At 44.3% G+C, this 19105-nt stretch overlaps 1 protein-coding gene across 1 annotated transcript; it reads right to left on the reverse strand.

Moving 5' to 3' along the window:
- Positions 1–18099, reverse strand: LOC307231800 (solute carrier family 45 member 3; the record flags this gene model as incomplete). The annotated part of the gene is made up of 5 exons (XM_080002640.1): positions 1–453; positions 553–818; positions 13037–13700; positions 13834–14024; positions 17952–18099. 5 exons carry the CDS (start codon positions 18097–18099, stop codon positions 1–3), a joined length of 1722 nt encoding a protein of 573 aa, XP_079858766.1.
- Between the last annotated feature and the right edge of the window lie 1006 nt (positions 18100–19105).

Consider the following 19105-nt stretch of genomic DNA (forward strand, 5'->3'; position numbering starts at 1 on the left):
TCAGCTCTTCAGGTCCTTCTGGTCAAAGACGATGCGATTGGCCAGGTAGATCGCGACGGAGCCGAAGATGACGGAGCAGGCGATGTAGGCAGTGACCGACTGCGCAAACTGAACGATCATGCCCATGAAGAGCGTGGGGAAGACCTGGGAGAGGAGGAAAGTGCTGTCCAAGATGGCGAAGTCCAGGCCCACGCCGCGCTTCTCATAGCCCGCCTCCGCCTCCTCCACCTGCTGCTGCAACAACTGCTGCTCCTCGACGGTGGCACTAGAGCCGTGCATTGAGCCGTTCTGGCCAGCGGCACTCACCGGGTAGTACCCGGAGTCGTCTTGCCTAAAGTAGACGTGGCCGTTAAGCCCCGCCTCCTTGTCCACAGCAGTCAAGTGGATCGAGTCCCGATTGATGGCGATGCAGTTTTTATGGACGCTTTTGGTTTTCCTCGTTGGCATATAGACCTAGAACGACCCAAACATCAGAGAAAAGTGAATGAAACTGTGCCAAGTAATTTGCCACGTATGCCACCTGTGTTTAACACGTTTTACCTCATATCTTACCTCTTTTTCCTTGTGGTAGTGGCAGGTGAGGGTGTAGGGCAGTGTCTGCAGGGTGGCGTAGGCGTAGCCGGTGAGGGCGGACATCAGTGTGACCAGGACGATGCTCTTGGACATGCAGATGACCGAGGCGGATGCAGTGAAGCTCACCATGCTGCTCAGGTAGACCCGGCGCGAGCCGAAGCGCCGGACCAGGCGGCTCATGACGAGGGAGAAAAAGGTCGAGGTAGCGCACTGCAGGAACAGACCCAAGCTGCCCATACGGATGCCTGGAAGAAGAAGGTGGGACCAATTAAGATGAATTATAACACAGCTCTGTCAAATATTCCATTCTCATTGGTCTGTAGTGGCAGTCAGCCATCAGTTATTTCTGAATAATGACCGCTGTCTTATCCGACCGTATAGGCTCACGCCTACACTAGCTAGTGGCGACATCTTGTGACACAACAGAGAACCTACAATGGAAGACTTGAATAGATGAATGTGGATCTGTCCAATTTCACATTTCAGAGTAAATAGGTTCGTCATATGTCCCCGCTAAGCACGGGCGCTAATTTGAGATGGAGGGAACACAAGTCCCGATCGAAGGACTCCTATAGCCTCCTCTCCTCTTCTCCTCCCGTGATGAGCAGACTCTGCTGTGTGCGCGTAAAGCCACTTTCAGTATTGAGTAAGTATTGATAGCACTAATAGTATTTTACAAATTAGACAATTTTTTACTTGATGAATGCTGGCGCTGGTCCACGAAAATTAATTTATGTTTTTATGAAGGTTTTATTTTTGATAAAAAAACTAAATAATAATAATAAAGCAAAATGACGGTGCGGGCGGTGGGCAAGTAATGTAATCGGTGTACGCCCGAACACTGTAACACCATTAACACCGATAACCGCGGCAACCGCAATATACGACGATGCATGCGTAATGGGGGCGCGGAGAGGGAGTGATTGGGGGCGCAATTTGAGCACCTGTCTCCCTCTCCGATGGGGTGACCGCGATCGGCCACAACAGCGTTTTTATTGAGATGTAGGTTATTTTATTTTACTACGTCGTCAGTTTGCGTAAAGCGGCAAAATGGGTAGAGCCGGAGTGGATATGGTAACATCCCCGTTTTATTGTGTCCCCCCCCCCCCCCCCCCCCCAATTTTCAAGCCAAAGTTACTCCCTTGTAACTGTGTAATTATCTCTGTTGGGGGTTAATTTGCGATAATAACTGGATGGCTGCACTTCCATATAAATCCGTTTATATGTTAAACATCTCCCCACCCTCTGAGCCGTACATTTGGCAGGGTAAATATCATTTTACATAACATTATGTGATTTAGCAGACGCGCTTATCAAAAGCGCAACGAGTGCATTTGTCTCTTTGCAATACAACCTTTTACAGGATGCCTATTTTTCATCCCGTCAACACTTGATATAAAAGTTAAATTCAAGGGGCATGTGAATCCGTGTCTAATTTCAAATGACGTGCAAGCAATTCCAACTGGTGAAGGCTTCGATAATATAACAGTGACTCTGTAACGGTTCCTTATTAAAGAAATAACTGTGTGGTAAACTGTAGGTCAACTATGCAGAATCCAATGTGGGAAGCGTGATGTTCGATAACATAACAGCGATTGTGACACATCTTCAAATGGGTTTAAAAATATGTCTCTCTCTACGGGGGGAAAAAGGCTTCATTTCATGAAAATCCTTGTTCATCTCCTCACTTTGTTTGTGCTCCTTTGCTGAACGTTATGAATGTTTTGGCTTGTTGCTTTGTTTTTACCCCCCTGTTACCCCCCGGATTCTGCGCTCATCAAATGAGCGTCGCCGGGCTCTGCCGGCCGTACAACCACGGCAATCCAGGTTATTCTCATTTGTAGTTCCACGTCGGTGGAACGAGCTGCCAAAAACGACCAGAGCAGGGACCTCCCTCTCTGCCTTTAAGAAGCACTTGAAGACCCAGCTCTTCAGAGAGCACCTCCTCTCCTAACTTACAATTACTTAGCACTACTTAGCAGAATTTATTGTTACACTAATGTCTCTGTCGCAATGTAGCTTGACTGTTATTCTCCCCTGTAAGTCGCTTTGGATAAAAGCGTCTGCTAATTGACTAAATGTAAATGTAATGTAGATGTTTTTCCCCTAAATTCTTCTTTGAAATGTGTTTAGGGTGAGTGGCAATCTGACCTAGCATTAGGTGCTTTCACAACAATTAAACCAATTCCTCGGCTCGATGACGGCGAGAGCTATGGGTCAGAAGTTCAGCGGCGGGGCAGCTAATCGGTCATATGAAAGGAGGATGTGGATCAAATTACCGTTTGAAAGCAGAGGTACTGAGCCTGCCTTGCAAACACTACGGAGTGCGATAAAAGCAGAGACTCGAGCCTACCGAGGAACCTCGAACCTTAAAACAAATCAAAATGAACCAATATTCCCTCTAGGAAATTTCACAAAATATTTCACAAAGTAAGTGAAGTATATTACCACATCTGGAGGCATTTCCCCTGCAGTGAAAAAAACATTGTTTTCAGATAAGGTATTTATTAAGATCATGATCAATTTTTTTGTATTTATCACGGGCATTTTACTTAGAATAATTAATCCACAAGCCAACGCGGTGGGTTAGAAATAACTGAGATAATCTTTTATCTTTATTGTTTTTCTCGATCTTTGGGTTTATTATTGATTGTTTATTTTTAGGAATATTTTACACTGTTTCTCGTTGTTCCTTCATTTTTAGGTTTATTGTATATTCTTAATATTGAAATGTTTTAGTAAAGTTTGAGTTTTATTGCATAATGCAAATTTATTTCTATTTTATTATATTACTTTATGATTGTGGCTTATTGTTTCGATGTGAGCTGCTGTAACACCGGAATTTCGATATAAATTAATAAAGTTTCTATCTATCTAGCCACCTATCTATGTTTAAGTCAAGGATGATCTAATTACAGATTAAAACGAAGAAATAGACTTGAGACGTTCCGCAGATAGGTTTGTTCTTGGGCCCTTCCTACCTGAACGGGCACTAGCTCTTTGTGTGCCGATTCCGTGACATTAATTCTTTGTGAGTGTGACATTCCTCGTGGTCCGCGGAGTATGGGAAGGAGGAACAGAAGAAGGGGGGCGGGCAAAGAAAGGGAAAAGGGGGTTGAAAAGGACAGTACGGAAGGAGGGGAAAGGATAGATCTGATATGACGCGAGTCACTACAGAAGAAGTCAAATCTCCGAAGGACCCGTTAACTGCGGCCGTTAGATGTTAAGAGTGGACCTTTGTATAAACCATGACATGTAGAGAGAGAGAACATGTCTGTTTGACTGCATAGGGACTTATTGATCGTCTCCTTTCACCTCGGGGGGTCTTATCGATCAATGATCGATTGTTTGTTCTTGTGTGGTCAAGGTTATGATCCTTTTATTCATTGTTATGTTGATTTGAACACCAGTCGCAGCCGCAAATCAGATTTCCCCTGGCGGTTCAATAGTGATTTGAATTAATAAAAAGGTTTAAATTAGCTCCATTTTCATCTCTCCTGCTCGCTCACACCTCCTCCGGTACAACAAACCAAGCAAAGCGGAGCACATGTTCTCTATTTCTGCAAGCTTTGGCATTTGACTCCAAACACTACACTAGATCTGTCCAAGCGAGTTGGATGCCATGTTCACTCACAATGTCCGGGGGTTTATATTTAGATGGACATGGCCAGGACTGTTTAATGTTTTTAACCCACTGATCGGAATTGATCAAAGCGGTTTTCCTCATCTTTTATCATTTTATCATTCCTTTGGTTTCATGAGACATTCCTGCCTGCTTTCTTTGGTTTACACTTTGTTTACTGTTCCGGTTACTAGCTTAGCCAGGCTTGTTTTTAGCCTGGTGGCTAAACTTAGTTAAGCTAACTACTCAAACATGTCAACTATGCCCAGTTAGGACTATGTGCTTCTCCAGAAAGTAAGCGGTATCCTTCTTAAGGCTGACCTTCAGAAGGATATTCAACAGTTTTCTGATAACTGCAGGAGAAAGACTCTCTTTTGTCCAGCTTTGTGGATCTGGCTTCTGGGTATTCCAAGCAGGTTTCCACTCTCAACGCAATCTTCTAGGACAACCCTCCACTTGTCCACGTCTTTCTTCCTGCTCGACACCCGGCCATCGGTCGCCCTGGACCGAAGTGATAGTCTGTGGTAGAGGGGGACACATGGACGGGGCTGCCTCACCGCCGCGCCATCCCTCTCCAACCACTACGCGACTCTGTCTGACAACAGTCCGGTCTACCCAGCTGGTGCTCCTGCGGTTCCGACTTGTCCTGATCTAGATCCCTCTCCGAAGGCGACGCCTGCTGACACTGCAGCTTCTTTGTCGCTGGTCACTGGCGATGTTCGGGTGGCTCGCCATTCCATGGCAAGGCTTAGTCAATAATCCTCATCTTAGATAGGGACCTCCTCCTCCAGTCAGAAGAGCCTAAAAGATGCCGTGGTCAGACGCTCTGAAGGTCTTCCTTGCCCTGAGCTGGCAGGAAAAGCAGCCCTCTATGAGTAGGAGTTCCCTTCTCTGGGTGGAGGATCGGGGTCCTCATTGAGTGCACTGCAGTTACCTCTGGTGGCCACTACTACTACGAAGAAGTGAATTTGCACCGAGCCAGGCTAATGACCCCTGCCGCAGCTAGGAGTGAGACCCAAGGCTTATGTCAGCTCTACACCACACCAGACGTGACCCTGGACCGCGATTCATGGGATGAAACACCGTGGCAGGCGACTATCCCATCTGTCTTCACCTTGGGTCCTCCAGACAGACAATAGGTGGACTGGACTGGACTGGACACCTCCCTGATTGCCTTCATCCTCCGTTGTCTCCGGCGTCACAGACCCCCAGGTGGTCAGGCGTGCACACTCAGGTGCGGCGCCCACCCTCGGTGCTTGTTATCAGCACCTCCATGGCCCGGTACATGGCAGTGCGTGGTGGCAGGACTTTATCGTATCCTATCCAGATGCCTGCATAAACAACATTACACCCACTGCTCTGCAGCTGTTTCAGCAACACAACTCTCCCTCTGCACTCGTGGTCCAGGCTGGCACAACAACATAAAAAGCGAACAGTCAGAGACCCCCAAAGAGGAGTTTGTGTGCCTCATCGACAGTCTGCTGTTAGCCGGTAATTATCCCACTCCCCTGCAAGTTTTGGTGACATGAAGTTAATTTGCAGATGACAACTTTCCATCTGGCTAAAGGGTTACTGCTGCAACAAAGATATCCCTTTGTTGACAACTTTACTGCCTTTTTTAATAGGCCTCTGCTTTTTAAACCTTCCCAGGAGGGCTCACGCCTTTTATCAATAAACATTGAACTGACCTTGCACTCCTGTAAGGCTTCCTCTTGCCTGCTGACTAACAAAAAACACCCCCTCTAGGTCAGACACAGACATTTTTAACATCCATGTGAAAATCACTTATAGATGCCCAATTAGATTTACAGTCAAACAAAATGGTGCATGTTCCAGGAACCTCATTACTGTCAATGGTGTCTACTGTGAACCCTACTGAACGGACACCCCCCCCCCCGCTCTCATTGGCTGTACCTTGTTGCGTCACTCCCTAGTTGAGCCCGACACAACCAGATATTAAACCTGCTTGATATCTAGCCATCAGCGAGCGCACGGCGAGCAGTCGGATCGTGTTGCGAGCAGTTCACACCACACGCTCATCACTCATGGGAGTGCGCTATGATTTTCCTCTGATCTGGGATTTTGCTCGGCGATCAAAAGCCTGTCAGCGAGTGGAAAATCAGGCCAGAATCCCGTAGTCTGAACTCGGCATAAGTGCTCAGAGCTTCATACACATACTTGTCCCCGTATTGACAGCAATGCTAGGTCTATACCGAGTGTTTACCTGACATACTCCTACAGTGCAAATTCTGATTCTCTTAACAATCTTATAGACAACCTGAATAGTGTCTTACTCAAAACGCTTGACTCGCTCATATGAAAGGAGAATGTGGATCAAATTGCTCCTCTTACAACCAGAAAACGCACGAGGATGGAATCAGTGTCCTGGCTTTTAGATGACACCCGTGCACTCAAAACAGAAAACTTGAGTAACAATAATAAAAAATAATCCACGGTTTCTGTTTGAAACGGTTACAAAACTCACACAGAATACCCCTACCAGTAGCTCTTCATTAAGTGCTGATGATTTTCTGAAATTCTTTACAAGTAAGATTGCCTCCATTAGAGATAAATTCACTGGTCCACACTGTTCTCAGAATGATGGCTATTAACACTTTATTAACTCTCTCTAATGCTTTGATGGATGCAGGCACTGTGACTCGGACCAACCCATCTCCTTCACAGTATGAAATAATTTCCCCTGAGGCCCTTACCAGCGTGGTAACTGCTTCCAAATCTACAACCTGCATATTAGACTAGGGCTGGACAATATGGCCAAAAATGTTATTACAATTTTTTAGGTTTTTTTATATTGATCGATGTCAATTATTATCACAGTATATATTTAATAACAATAATAATGCTCGATTTGCAGTTAAGTGTATTCTCATGTTAAAGGCTTTATGTTAAACACTGAATCAATAAAATAAAATAATAAATATGTAAACAAGAAAGGGATAAAATAAATAATATATAAATATATATTATTTACATTTAAATAAATAATATAATCATCATTGTTGTCTGAGAACAGTCCTAAAAGATCCTGAATCTGCGCTCTACGATTATATGGGACATTAGCAGCGGACCAATGGACTCTCTATTCGACCGTGTCAGACCAGACATCACTGAAAATCGTGGATTCTTTCTTTAATCGCTCCACTGGGCTCGGATTGGGAGGAGCGTGAGTTCCAAGTTCAAGTTGGTGATAAAGGAAGACCCGCCGCGTCAGATTTGGGGGGCCTCATCCCCGTTGGGTGCTGCCCGGCGGAGGAAGCCCCGGCTCGCCTGGACCCGACACTGGTCAGACGATTGGCTGTACGTGTCAAATGGTTCTTCGTCTGCTGGACGATTGGCTGTTTGTGTCGTGTCTTTGTAGGTAGAGGAAAACGGCCGAAAAAAACTATCAAAAATAAATCTCAGAAACTTGTCATCGTTATGGTTTTATCATGAAAATTATCGAGATTATTTTATTGCCCAGCCCTATATAAGACCCTATACCGTATATTAGACCGGACCCTATCTTTTTGAAGAACTGCTTCCTGTTTTAAATAGTCCTATTTTCTTGATATTATCAATGAGTCGCTTTCAATAGGCTCTGTGCCGTTTTGATGCTGGTCTAGCGGTCATTCCCTCTGTTAACAACAAAATCTGGAATGGCCTTCTTAGCTGCAATTGCCCATATCATACATTAAGCACTGGGGTTTCCGGGGTGGCAGGGCACTGGTAGATTGGTGTGGGGGTGTGGTTGGCCGGAGGGTGACCGGGTGGGCCCCCTGCCAGGTGGGTTCGGGTCCTGGCGGCTGCTCGTGGCTTTCCTGCGGTCGTGGAGTGTCTTTACAGCTGTGGTACTCGGGGGTGGCTTTGGGGCCATTTCCGCTGCTTTGGGGCCATTTCCGCTACGATATAATACTGACCTTATACAGAAGAACCAACTGGGACTAGTCCTGTACACTTACCAGTGGACACATCACGCTCACACACACACACACACACACACACACACACACACACACACACACACATACAGGCAGACTCATCACAGGCACACACACACCACCAGCACCTGCTTTGAACACACCCCCGAATACCCTCCTGGTTACATTCCTCTCCCTTTCTTCCTCATTTACTGCCATAACTATGACAGGAAGACGCCACGTGCCCAATTGCTGTTCCAGTTTTTCTCGACTTAATTAACTCTGTTTTGTCATAACATGTTGTCATCTGACCTTGCTATGTTTACGTTTTTCCATGTGCATGCTCACACGAACGCACACACGAACGCACACACGAACGCACACACGCACACACACACGCACACACACACACACACACACACACTGCTATTTGGTTCTATGTTTTTGTCTCACCCGTGGTGATTCTCCCCCTCTTGGAGTAGTGATTAGTTGTTTAAAGACCAAAACATGGTAAGATAATTTTCCAAAGAGGGGGATTGGTGGTGGTTCTGTGTAAAAAAACAAAACAAAAAAAAAAAAACCTCCCGTAGGTCATCCACAGGACAGTTATTGCAGCAGTTCTTGAACTGCACTTGCAGACTAACTCTTCCTGGATGCAATAGCATACAAATACTCACAAATACAGACAGAAAAAAAATTAAAAAAATAAACATAATAAATAAGAAAGAAAGAAAGACGTTTTAATGTGTTATTGTTTGTCTATATGTTTTATTTATCTTTTTGTTTGTTGTGACGGCATCTCTTTGGCTTTGTTGTTTGACTGACGTTTTTGATGTTCTTTTGTTGTGATTTTTTTTTTTACTTGCTACTTACTTGCTTGTTTTTCCTGTGAGTTATTTTGATTGTGAAGTGTATCAGGACCATGCCACATGGTGATCTCTACACTTTAAATAAATTTGATTGATTGATTGATTGATTGATAATCAGACAGAACTTTGCAGTCGTGGTGCAACGGAACATAGTTGGATCCATGATCCTTACGGATCGCCCCCGGGTTTCGGCACAGATCAATTGCAAAATTGAAGGCTTTTAAAGGGGTGATGTTTTATAGTACTTGCAGCCAAACAAGTAAAATAGAGGTCATTGCAAAATACAATATAGATGTGATATTTTCATTAATGTATTTTCTTTTAAACCAGATCTGCAATGAATCTTTTAAGTGGCTTGCACATCGTAATATAAACATGTGAATCTGCATCCAACAACATAGAAACGCCGCTTTAAAATATTGTTCATGGCTCGTCAGGTTCATTAACGATTATTTTCCAGTTTGAATGAGGAAAGATTGTAGTCTAAATTGATGACCCAAAACCTAAAATTGAGTAAAATATTCACTAATTTTTCATTCGGATGCATTTTGCTTGATGATGTGCCTTCTGTTGCTGTATAGCACTTTGAGTTGCATGTTGTGTATGAACTTGAGCTACACAAATTAAGGTTGTTATTATTATTAGCAAATATTGTGTGCAGTCCATTGCGTTGTGGGATTGTATACGTTAGGTTTTGGGGGTTGGTGTACTAGACGGGAGGCAGACGGGCTTCGTCTCCGTCTCCACCTGTGCCTGAGGAATGTGAGCACATCCTGGCCAGCTGTGCCGCGCAGACAGCAGAGAGAGAAGGAAGGAAAACTATGTGGACAGGTGGCAGCGGCCCGAGACAGGAGGAGGGGAGGTGGACCATGAACAGTTTGTTAAGGCTTTTTCTAGCTATGGCCTCTGTTGCATCATTTTTGGTCAAGGAATATTTTTATGTTTTTTCTGAGATCATACGAAAAAGAACATTGTTCCTGAACCTGAACTTGCTCTCTGCTCCAGAGAAAAAACACTATCTAAAAGAAAAAACAACTAAATTTGGAATGTGTATAACGGCTTAATCTGTATTTTTTGGCAGCTGTCTATTAGTTATTTATTGTTTTATTATTTTTTATGTGTGTTGTGTAACTGTTGTGGGTGTAACCATTATAAATCTTGTGCCTGAAAATAACCCCCCCCCCCCAAAACTAAATGGCATCATTAACGAGGAGTAGTTTTCATGATGTTTCCATCAGGATAATTAGAATTCAGATATGATAATTTTTTAGCCATCTCACAGATAAATCAAGAGATAGCTTAGAGAATAAAATCGAATGCCAAAACGTTGTAGGTGCTGGCTGATAATTGATAACAATTTAATATTATAACTTTTTTTTGTTACAAATACCTGGATATTGACAATTTGACAATATTCTGGGGATGACTATCGGTGCTTTGATAAGATATTTACACAAAATACGAATACGAAACAATAACCAAGATAAACCCTATAAACCATGTATTTCCAAGCCCTAGTATCCTTTTGCACATTAACAGACCGGCCAACTTCGGAAAAATACCACTCAGTTCCACAATAGTGCAACAAGGATTCTCTGTGGTGTTTGAGTTACTGCAGCTAAATGACTCCATCAGTTATTCACATCGTAGCCGTCTCATAACGAGGCAAATCACAATGCATGCGAGCTACTACGGCTAACTACAGTATAGTCATTTATCTCATTTGAATATATCCCTTGAAACGTGCTTACCAACTAGAGATGCACCGATTAAAATTTTCTTGGCTGGTTCCTATTTCTGATTTTTTTTTTAAGTCTGACCTGCCGATTCCCATTTCCGATCTGCTATAGGTTAATGACAAATACATCATGTGATCTGATCATGCTCACGTGATTGGACAGCTGCACATACGGAGTACCACTGGAACAATAATAGAACATGAAACTGTCACAGAGTTCCAATAAAATAAAATACAACATGGAGTGGCCATTGAGTTCTAGTAAAATAGAACATGGGACTGTCACCAAGTTTCAATATTACGCAACCTGTAACCCCCACTCAGGTTTTAGTACACAACATATAACTAACAAAGAAATGTCCAATCCAAACTTCAAATTAAAGTCTATTTCACTTTATGTGCAAATATACATTTATATTATATTTATATGGTACTTGCCATTCAAAATTAAATCGCAATCATTACAAAAAATAATAAAATAAAATAAATGGCTGACTATTCTCACTCTAGTTCACTGGAAGTCCTCCTTCCCTCACCGTGAATTAAACCAACTGAAGCAAATTGAACGACTTGTTTTACTGAGTGACTCGTCAAGAACCCACTCTAACCTGACATCCAAATCAGAGCTCCGCTGTGACAGCGATATATCATCTGCACAATGTTGGAATATTGTCGAACGATATATAAATAATTGATCCAAAGTCATTTAACTTGAAGTACCTTGAAACAGCCGACATTTTCATTCTTTCGCTCATTTTTGAGCGTCAACTACGCAACTACGTTACATTACGGTGTACTGGGTCTGAGTAATGGAGCAATTTTATCAGTATAGTACATGAGCACAGTATTGGGTGTGTAAATTTGACCGGGACAGAATTTGAAAATATATCTGACACTGATCGTCTGATCACCAGAGCCGATCAAGCTGAAAATATAAGCTGAAATTCCGGTCATTGGCTGGTCTTTATATGTTGACATTACGGTCACATTTTTGTGCCCGATTATAAGTCGCCCTCTACCTGTCTTACCTGAGCAATGCAGCGTTACGCTCTGGTGGATAACAATGTACCGCTGCGTATCAGTGGATGTTGACTGAGTGTGAGGAGAGGGAGGGGAAGGGTAACAGCAAAAACACCAATCTGATGGATGTCGTTTAAATACCGAATACACATATACACACACACACCCCCCCCCCACACACACACACACACACACACATATATATATATATATATATATATATGTCTTGTGCTTTTGCCGGGCGTTGGTGTTGCTCCGCGGGATTCCGGCTTCTCCGGGGGCCTTCTGTGGCTACAGGGCAGGGTGCTCAGGGCTTTCCTGCAACTGTGGGGTATCTGTACGGCTGCAGGCCTCAGGGGTGGCTTCGGGCCTTTCCCATTGCTTAGAGGCGCTCGATACAAGACCGACCTTATACACAAAAACCAATTGGGACAAGTCCCATACACTCACTGGTGGACACACACACACACACAGGGGATTGGTGGTGGTTCTGTGTAACACAAAAGCTGTGCTCTTGTCATGCCACAGGTCGTCCACAGGACAGAGTTATTGCAGCAGTACTTGATGATTAAAGAATGAATAAAGAGTTGCAATGCAACTCTTTATTCATTCTTAAGAGGTTGAGAGGTTGAACTCCACTAGAGACTAATTCTGTCCTAGATGCAATGGCATATAAGTACTCTGTTTTATATGTCCAGCATGCTGACACCACAGGAAAAAAAAAAAAAAAAATTATATATATATATATATATATATATATATATATATATATATATATATATATATATATATATATATATATATATATAAAAATATATATAAAATAAAATTAAAAATAAAAATCAATCAAATAAATGTGTTTGCCAACATGGATGAACAAAGCACAGATTCCGGCATTAACTCAATCAAGGTTATTTTTGACCATAGACCGTATGTGTCCTCTCAGGACAGAATGCAGGAGAGGAGGCCATGCATATGATAGATAATCAATCGCCTCCTTCTATTTTTTCTCCTCTATCCTACTCCCATCTCAGAGAACACTACTACTCTTTTTATGAACAGCTTTACAATATTAAAACTGCATTCAGGGATTATATTTTATGAATCTAAATCGTCTGTGTGCGGGAAATCTGGCATAGTGTCTGAGAACTTTAAGCCATGTGTAATTCTTCAATGTGTTGACATTTAAGACAAGGCCATTTGGATAACAGTGCTGTGGACAATTCCACACAGCATGTGGCTAACATGTTCTTGCAAAAACACAGCACTTCTATAAATGGCAAATAAAAAATCTCACCTTCATCATATCTCTGCCTGGACACAGTCCCTGGCAACGCGCTGGGTACGCCTTCATAAAGACCCTCGCCCACAAAGTCTGTGTAGAAGAGCATGAAGGACATGACGGCCATCCAGCTGCAGAGTTGGGCCACGCAGAGTTGCCTCATCACCCTGGGGACATGGCAGTAGCTCCTGTAGATGGCTGGGGTCATGGACCAGCAGGTTCGGAGCAGGCACAGCAGGGGTCCCGACTTGAGCAGCCTGAGCTTGCACTTGAGCAAGTAGCAGCAAGAGCGTGGCACAACGCAGCGGCCAGCCTCCAGCACGCCGACGCCTTTGTCCAGCACGGCCCCAGAACCTGCCATGCCACCGCTGGCGCAGGAGGGCTCCTCAGAGACCTTCATGGTGATGAGCACACTGGAGATGAATATGAGGATGAGGAGGGAGAAGAGGCACTCGGCCTGGCCACCCAGGTAGACGGAAAGCAGCCCACGACTCCAGTCGAGCGCAGGCAGCATGTAGCCCACGCAGCCGCCCAGGCTGACCATGAATGAGAACATGGCGAAGGCCTGGCTGCAGTCCTCCTCGTCCCGGTACAGGTCGGACAGCAGTGCCTCCAGTGGTGTAAAACAAACTTGGCCGCAGAAGTCAAGTAAACCTACCCCAAGGATAAGGAAGCCAACCTGAAATAAAGAAAAATATCTATATTCCTTTACTAGCTCTTAGAATATCTACATTTTCTCCATTCATTTGGTTCTATTGAATTGTACCAAAGCAAAATAGTAACTATCACCATAAAGTAATTCAGTTGCCTACCTGTAGCGTCCGACCACCCCAGGCCAGGCGAGCAGCCAGTACATCTGCATGGGGGATGATGAGGAGCGCCAGCAGGACCCCCAGAGACAGTATCCAGATGAAGGGCCTCCGTCGGCCATAGCTGCTGTTGCAGTGGTCACTGGCCGAGCCAATCAGAGGGATGAACAGGAGGCCCAGCACTGGACCAATACCTAAGAGGAGAACCACAAAATCATGGGACATGGAACTCTGACTGAGCAAATGAGACTTTAGAGCGCAACTTTAGGGGATTTGACACGCATGATTTCAGCAAAATAAGTGTTTTCTTTCTCATGCAATGGGCCTTATCTGTAGAACTGCTGCCACATGTGTATATATGGTGGAAGCTGTAAATACCATAGATCCTACATAGAGCATGCAATCCGCGTGGGAAAACTCTGTTCAGCCACAGTGGTTTTACAACAACAACAAAGGCGAACTGTGTCTCCTGTAGCTGTCAAATAATCCGGCCCATATTTGCTTCAATTCCACAGCTTGCTGTCTCACACGCTGGTGCAGTGTGCCTAGCCTCTCCTGGACCTGCTATATCTCTGGCAGGGGGGGAAGCGTTTGTCTGTGTGTTCTAACTGTTCTAATTGAACGCTGGGTGTGTACAGATGGCCCAGTGCCTCAAGGTAACCAATCATCAGCCCCTCCACAGACCAGACCAAGCCTGGCTAATTAAAACGCAATGCAGCCATAAGCAAATATACAAGCAACATTATAAACAAAGTTTCAAGTCCTGCAGCAAGGAAACAAAAATCTATAAGACACTGTTTCTTAGCAGTTATGATGATCAAGCTAGACACACAAAACATATTTGTACAATTTGTGGTTTTGGTGTCTGGAAACTATTGTAACACCCCTGACCACACCTCTTCCCCCGTGCTCCCCCTGTGAAGCAGAAAGACATGGGAGGAAAACAAGCACAGGCACAGACAAGACGGGCAAAGAGACGAGAGGCAGACGAGCTGGCACAAAAAAGACCACATGAGACATAAGACAGGCAGAAAGACAAGAAGACAGTCATCACATCATCCCTTTCAGCCATATTTCTTGTCTCTACAGCTATGAAGGTCCATCACAACACTCCACTCCAAGTTCATTCACACATACGCCTTCACTTTCCTGGCTTCAACCACACTATACGCACTTAGAAAATCAAACATAAATAGCTCTCTCGCCTATTCTTACATGTGTGACAGACAAACACGCTTGCAACTCAACAGTGGACTCTCAGATCCACTTAACCCTTGGACCACATGCAATTCCAGGAAAAAGTTAACCACGCCACGTCCCGCATTGGATAGTCTCACATACGCCAAATGACAGCACACACCAATGAGTAAGAGTAATGGGCAGCTATCTAAAACCCACTTTCTCTCATTTCCTTGGACAGAGAGAGGAGGGGGTATGAGAGAAAGAGAGAGATTAAGAGAGAGAGCATGAGCGAGTGAGAGGAAACTGGAGAAAGAGAGTAGCAACTGTAGGCAAAGTGCAGCCAACAAATGGCCATTAGATAAAATACCCAAGCAGCCATCGGAGAACCTGACACTACGGCTCTGGGAAATTCGCTTCGAGCCTCCCAAGACACATTATCTATCTTCATTCATGTAACCCTCAGCCACTCCATTATAAAACAAGGAGAGGAGAATTGGGTTGGGTACCATTTCCAGATTGGCATACACAAAGGTCTGTTTGGGAGGATCTAGACAATGAAATCATTTTTCTTGATTTCGCACGCAGTTGTTAGAGAGAGAGAGAGAGAGAGAGAGACAGAGAGAGGGACAGAGACAGAGAGAGAGAGGAGCAGAGGTTTACAAATATTGTATTATCTCTCTGTTTCAATGGTGACTTTAACAGCCACACGGATGCTAAGGTTTGGAGAAGATGCTTTATCTTTCATCTGGTCAGTCACAAGATAATCTCTAAAAGAGATGCCTTTACACAAAACCTTGTGAATCCAATTTGCACAGCATGACACTGCATGGATCGCACTATTCACGTCGCCTAGTCGCCTACACAAAAGCTGCAGAAAGAAGATGACTGAATATATGCCGTACAAGATACAACTGTATGAGTTTTTAAACATGTCGTTTTCATTGTTGTTTCCTAGAAATTGTATGAATTAACTACAGCAGTGGTTCACAACCTTTTTAATATCAAGGACAATTTGATATACATTTGACCATTACTTGTATTTGTTTCCAGGCCAGTCTTGCCCGTTCCAGTATGGTGGCGAAATTGACATAGGATTATTTTGGTTTCAAAACGGACGCAACCAGCAAGCCAAAGGACATATCTGTGTAGTTTTTAGTCCTGGTCCAGTAATTAATTTCAGTGTGACGCTGCAGGCCAAGTAGTTCTATGGCGGCGCATATTATATACGTCGGAATCATGACGTCTTATTTTGAGGACCAACACAGCCGAATGGCTGCTTCAATCTGTGACTGTTTTCCCAACTCCATTTGCCGGTTCCTATCCCGCACTGCACTCTACAGGTTAATTATTTGCCGAGTTAAATTCTTGAGGTGGCAGACCATTAAATTGGCAAAATAAAACGGTGGGTTCATGGTCCAGCACAGGCTATGGAATGGAATTGGGACCGGCGAATCAGCCAGTATCGGCACCCGATACTGGATCAGTCCCATCTCTAGTCATTTCTATCATAAAATAAAGATGTGGTCCCTGCCAAGTAGTTTCTATTGAGTGATGACTACTTGGCAAGATAGCTGGCTTAACACTGGACCTTGTGTTGATGTCCCATAGCAGATTGGAAGGCGTGAGTAGAGATGAGCACTTACAGTAGTTTGATCAGTATATCAAAAATGTTCTCCTGCCTCGCACTACGTTTGCTATAGTGTAAACCCAAAATTGTTCTCGTCAGGAAGAAAGATGTACTCGCTCAAATATACGGGAATACCTGTTTGTTTATGATTGTGTTTTCGCAGAGTAACATCTCAAACTTAGATTGGCGTCATGAAACCGCCGACGGCAAGGCTAGTCGAGGCATAACTGTGTTTTCCTGGTATCTTCAAACTTAATAAGCAACAATAAAATATTATTTTGCAGTAACATACGATTATTCCACGGCTAAAAGACATCAGGTCCAGCAAACCGTCTCCAAATACCTCACATAACATGAGTCATGCGCATCACATTCATTGCATGATTTTTTTTTTGAAAATTAATAATCGAAGAAATTGCCATTTGCACACTGGTACACTTTGTACTTCAAGTAATTTCAAGCAAGTGAAGTGGAAAAAATAGGAAAACGCTTTCATTTATATGGCAATTGCTCCGCACATCCCGCTCCATGTGACGTAAAGATGAATCCAATTTGGAAGGCTCTGCATGAGAAGTCTGCCCCCGGCCGGTTCCTCTCCTGTTGCCTTTCAATTAGCGCCTGATTACCACCTCAACAAAACAACAGGTGATGGGACCACTGATTTGTGTAACGGCCTCAATTATGTCTTTACGTTCCTTAGTGGGAAAGAAGATGGCTGCCCTGTGGCACAATAACCCCCTTCCCCCACCATGACCCCTGACACATCACCACACCCCAAACTTCTTGCATAGTTTGCCTCGGGTGTGTTTTGATAAAATAAGTCACATGCGGGCACTTTACTCTGGGGACGCAATAAATCATTCAGGCTCCACATGAAATTCTATGGTATTTATTTAGACTGCACTTGCGAATCAAATATTAGATTAGTGCAGCAAACAAAGCCTTTAGATTGGAAGATAGAGTGAAAATTTCACAATGCGTGGCGGGCAAATAACTGGACAATAAAATTGATAAGAAACACCTACAAAGAACAAAGCAGAAAAAACAATGACAGCGTGAGCAGGCCGCAGATAAAGCACAGTGGAATAAAACTTTCATGGTTCTTCCCTGAGGGTGTTTGTGATAGAGTGTGAGTTCCCTCCCTTGCCTGATTAATGAATGTCCTGTCAGAAAAGGAGAGAGCGAGATCGAGGGGGGCATAAGAGAGCATGCATGCATGAGAGAAAGTCTGTCATCCCCACATAGCCAAACACACACACCATGGGGGATTTATGAGGCCCAGTAAACCCTCTGATCTTTAACCAGTCCATACCTAGCACCATGGTCATGTAGCGCTCCTCAACACCCGCCTCTAGCAGCAGGGGGGGCACATACGTGATCCCAGCTGCCACGCAGATCTCCAGGCCACAGGTCAGGGAGTTCAGCAGGACGAGACGCCACTGAGACCTCCATCCAGGCATTCTCTCTCTCTCTCTCTCTCTCTCTCTCTCTCTCTCTCTCTCTCTCTCTCTCTCTCTCTCTCTCTCTCTCTCTCTCTCTCTCTCTCTCTCTCTCTCTCTCTCTCTCTCTCTCTCTCTCTCTCTCTCTCTCTCTCTCTCTCTCTCTCTCTCTCTCTCTCTCTCTCTCTCACAGGGGGCAGGCAGATGGTGCCCTGGTGGGACGAGTGGGCTGCCTGGAAGGGGCAGCAGCAAGGACACGTGGATGTCTCAGATGTCCAGGGAGGTCCATCCTCTTCTCAGCATTCTGGATCTGGAGAGGAAAAACAGAGGTTTTAAGAGGCAGGGCTCAAATTAAGGTAAATGGGACACATCTTGCACTGAATGGACTCGTCTCATATCGCCTTCTCTGGGTTTTTGTCCAATTGCATACAGGCAGCGTTACAGGCTGCCAGATGGGTCAATCTAAGGTTACAAACACCTAGATGTCAGCAGCCCTCAGGCCACACGTTGGCTCGAGTTCTTTTACACTTTTGAAGCGACTAAGGAAGAACAAGATGTGATCACATTCCACTGCGTGTTGAAGAAAAGCACTGATGTCGTGCATGAAAGCTCTGTGGTTTCAAATTCAAAGAGTCACAAGAGGGAAAATGGGGGACGGACAAACAGGTTCACATGGAAATCGAGCACCAGGGTGGCTCGAAGAACAACAGAATGAGGGGGACTGGGTCAGCTGCTCGGCAAACACAGCAAACCATTTGCCAAGACAATTTCATCCCCCACTGTCGTCTTTCAAAATAGCCCAACAGCAGGTATGAGAAATGTGGCCATTTGACAAAAAGATCAACCTCCTGAATAGAATTTGTCTCTTTTGTCTCATATGTCTCTGCCTCTCTTTCTCTCTCCTCATTTGGATGCCAGTGATTTGTCTTGGAATCAGTGACAATATCGTTCGTATTGTTCTCGTAAGCTGTTGTCTCGATTGTAGCGACAGCCACATGCTGGCTCACAGGCATTTCTATCAGCTTCA

Source organism: Zeus faber (assembly GCF_960531495.2).
Source record: "Zeus faber genome assembly, chromosome: 6".
Lineage (NCBI taxonomy): Eukaryota > Metazoa > Chordata > Actinopteri > Zeiformes > Zeidae > Zeus > Zeus faber.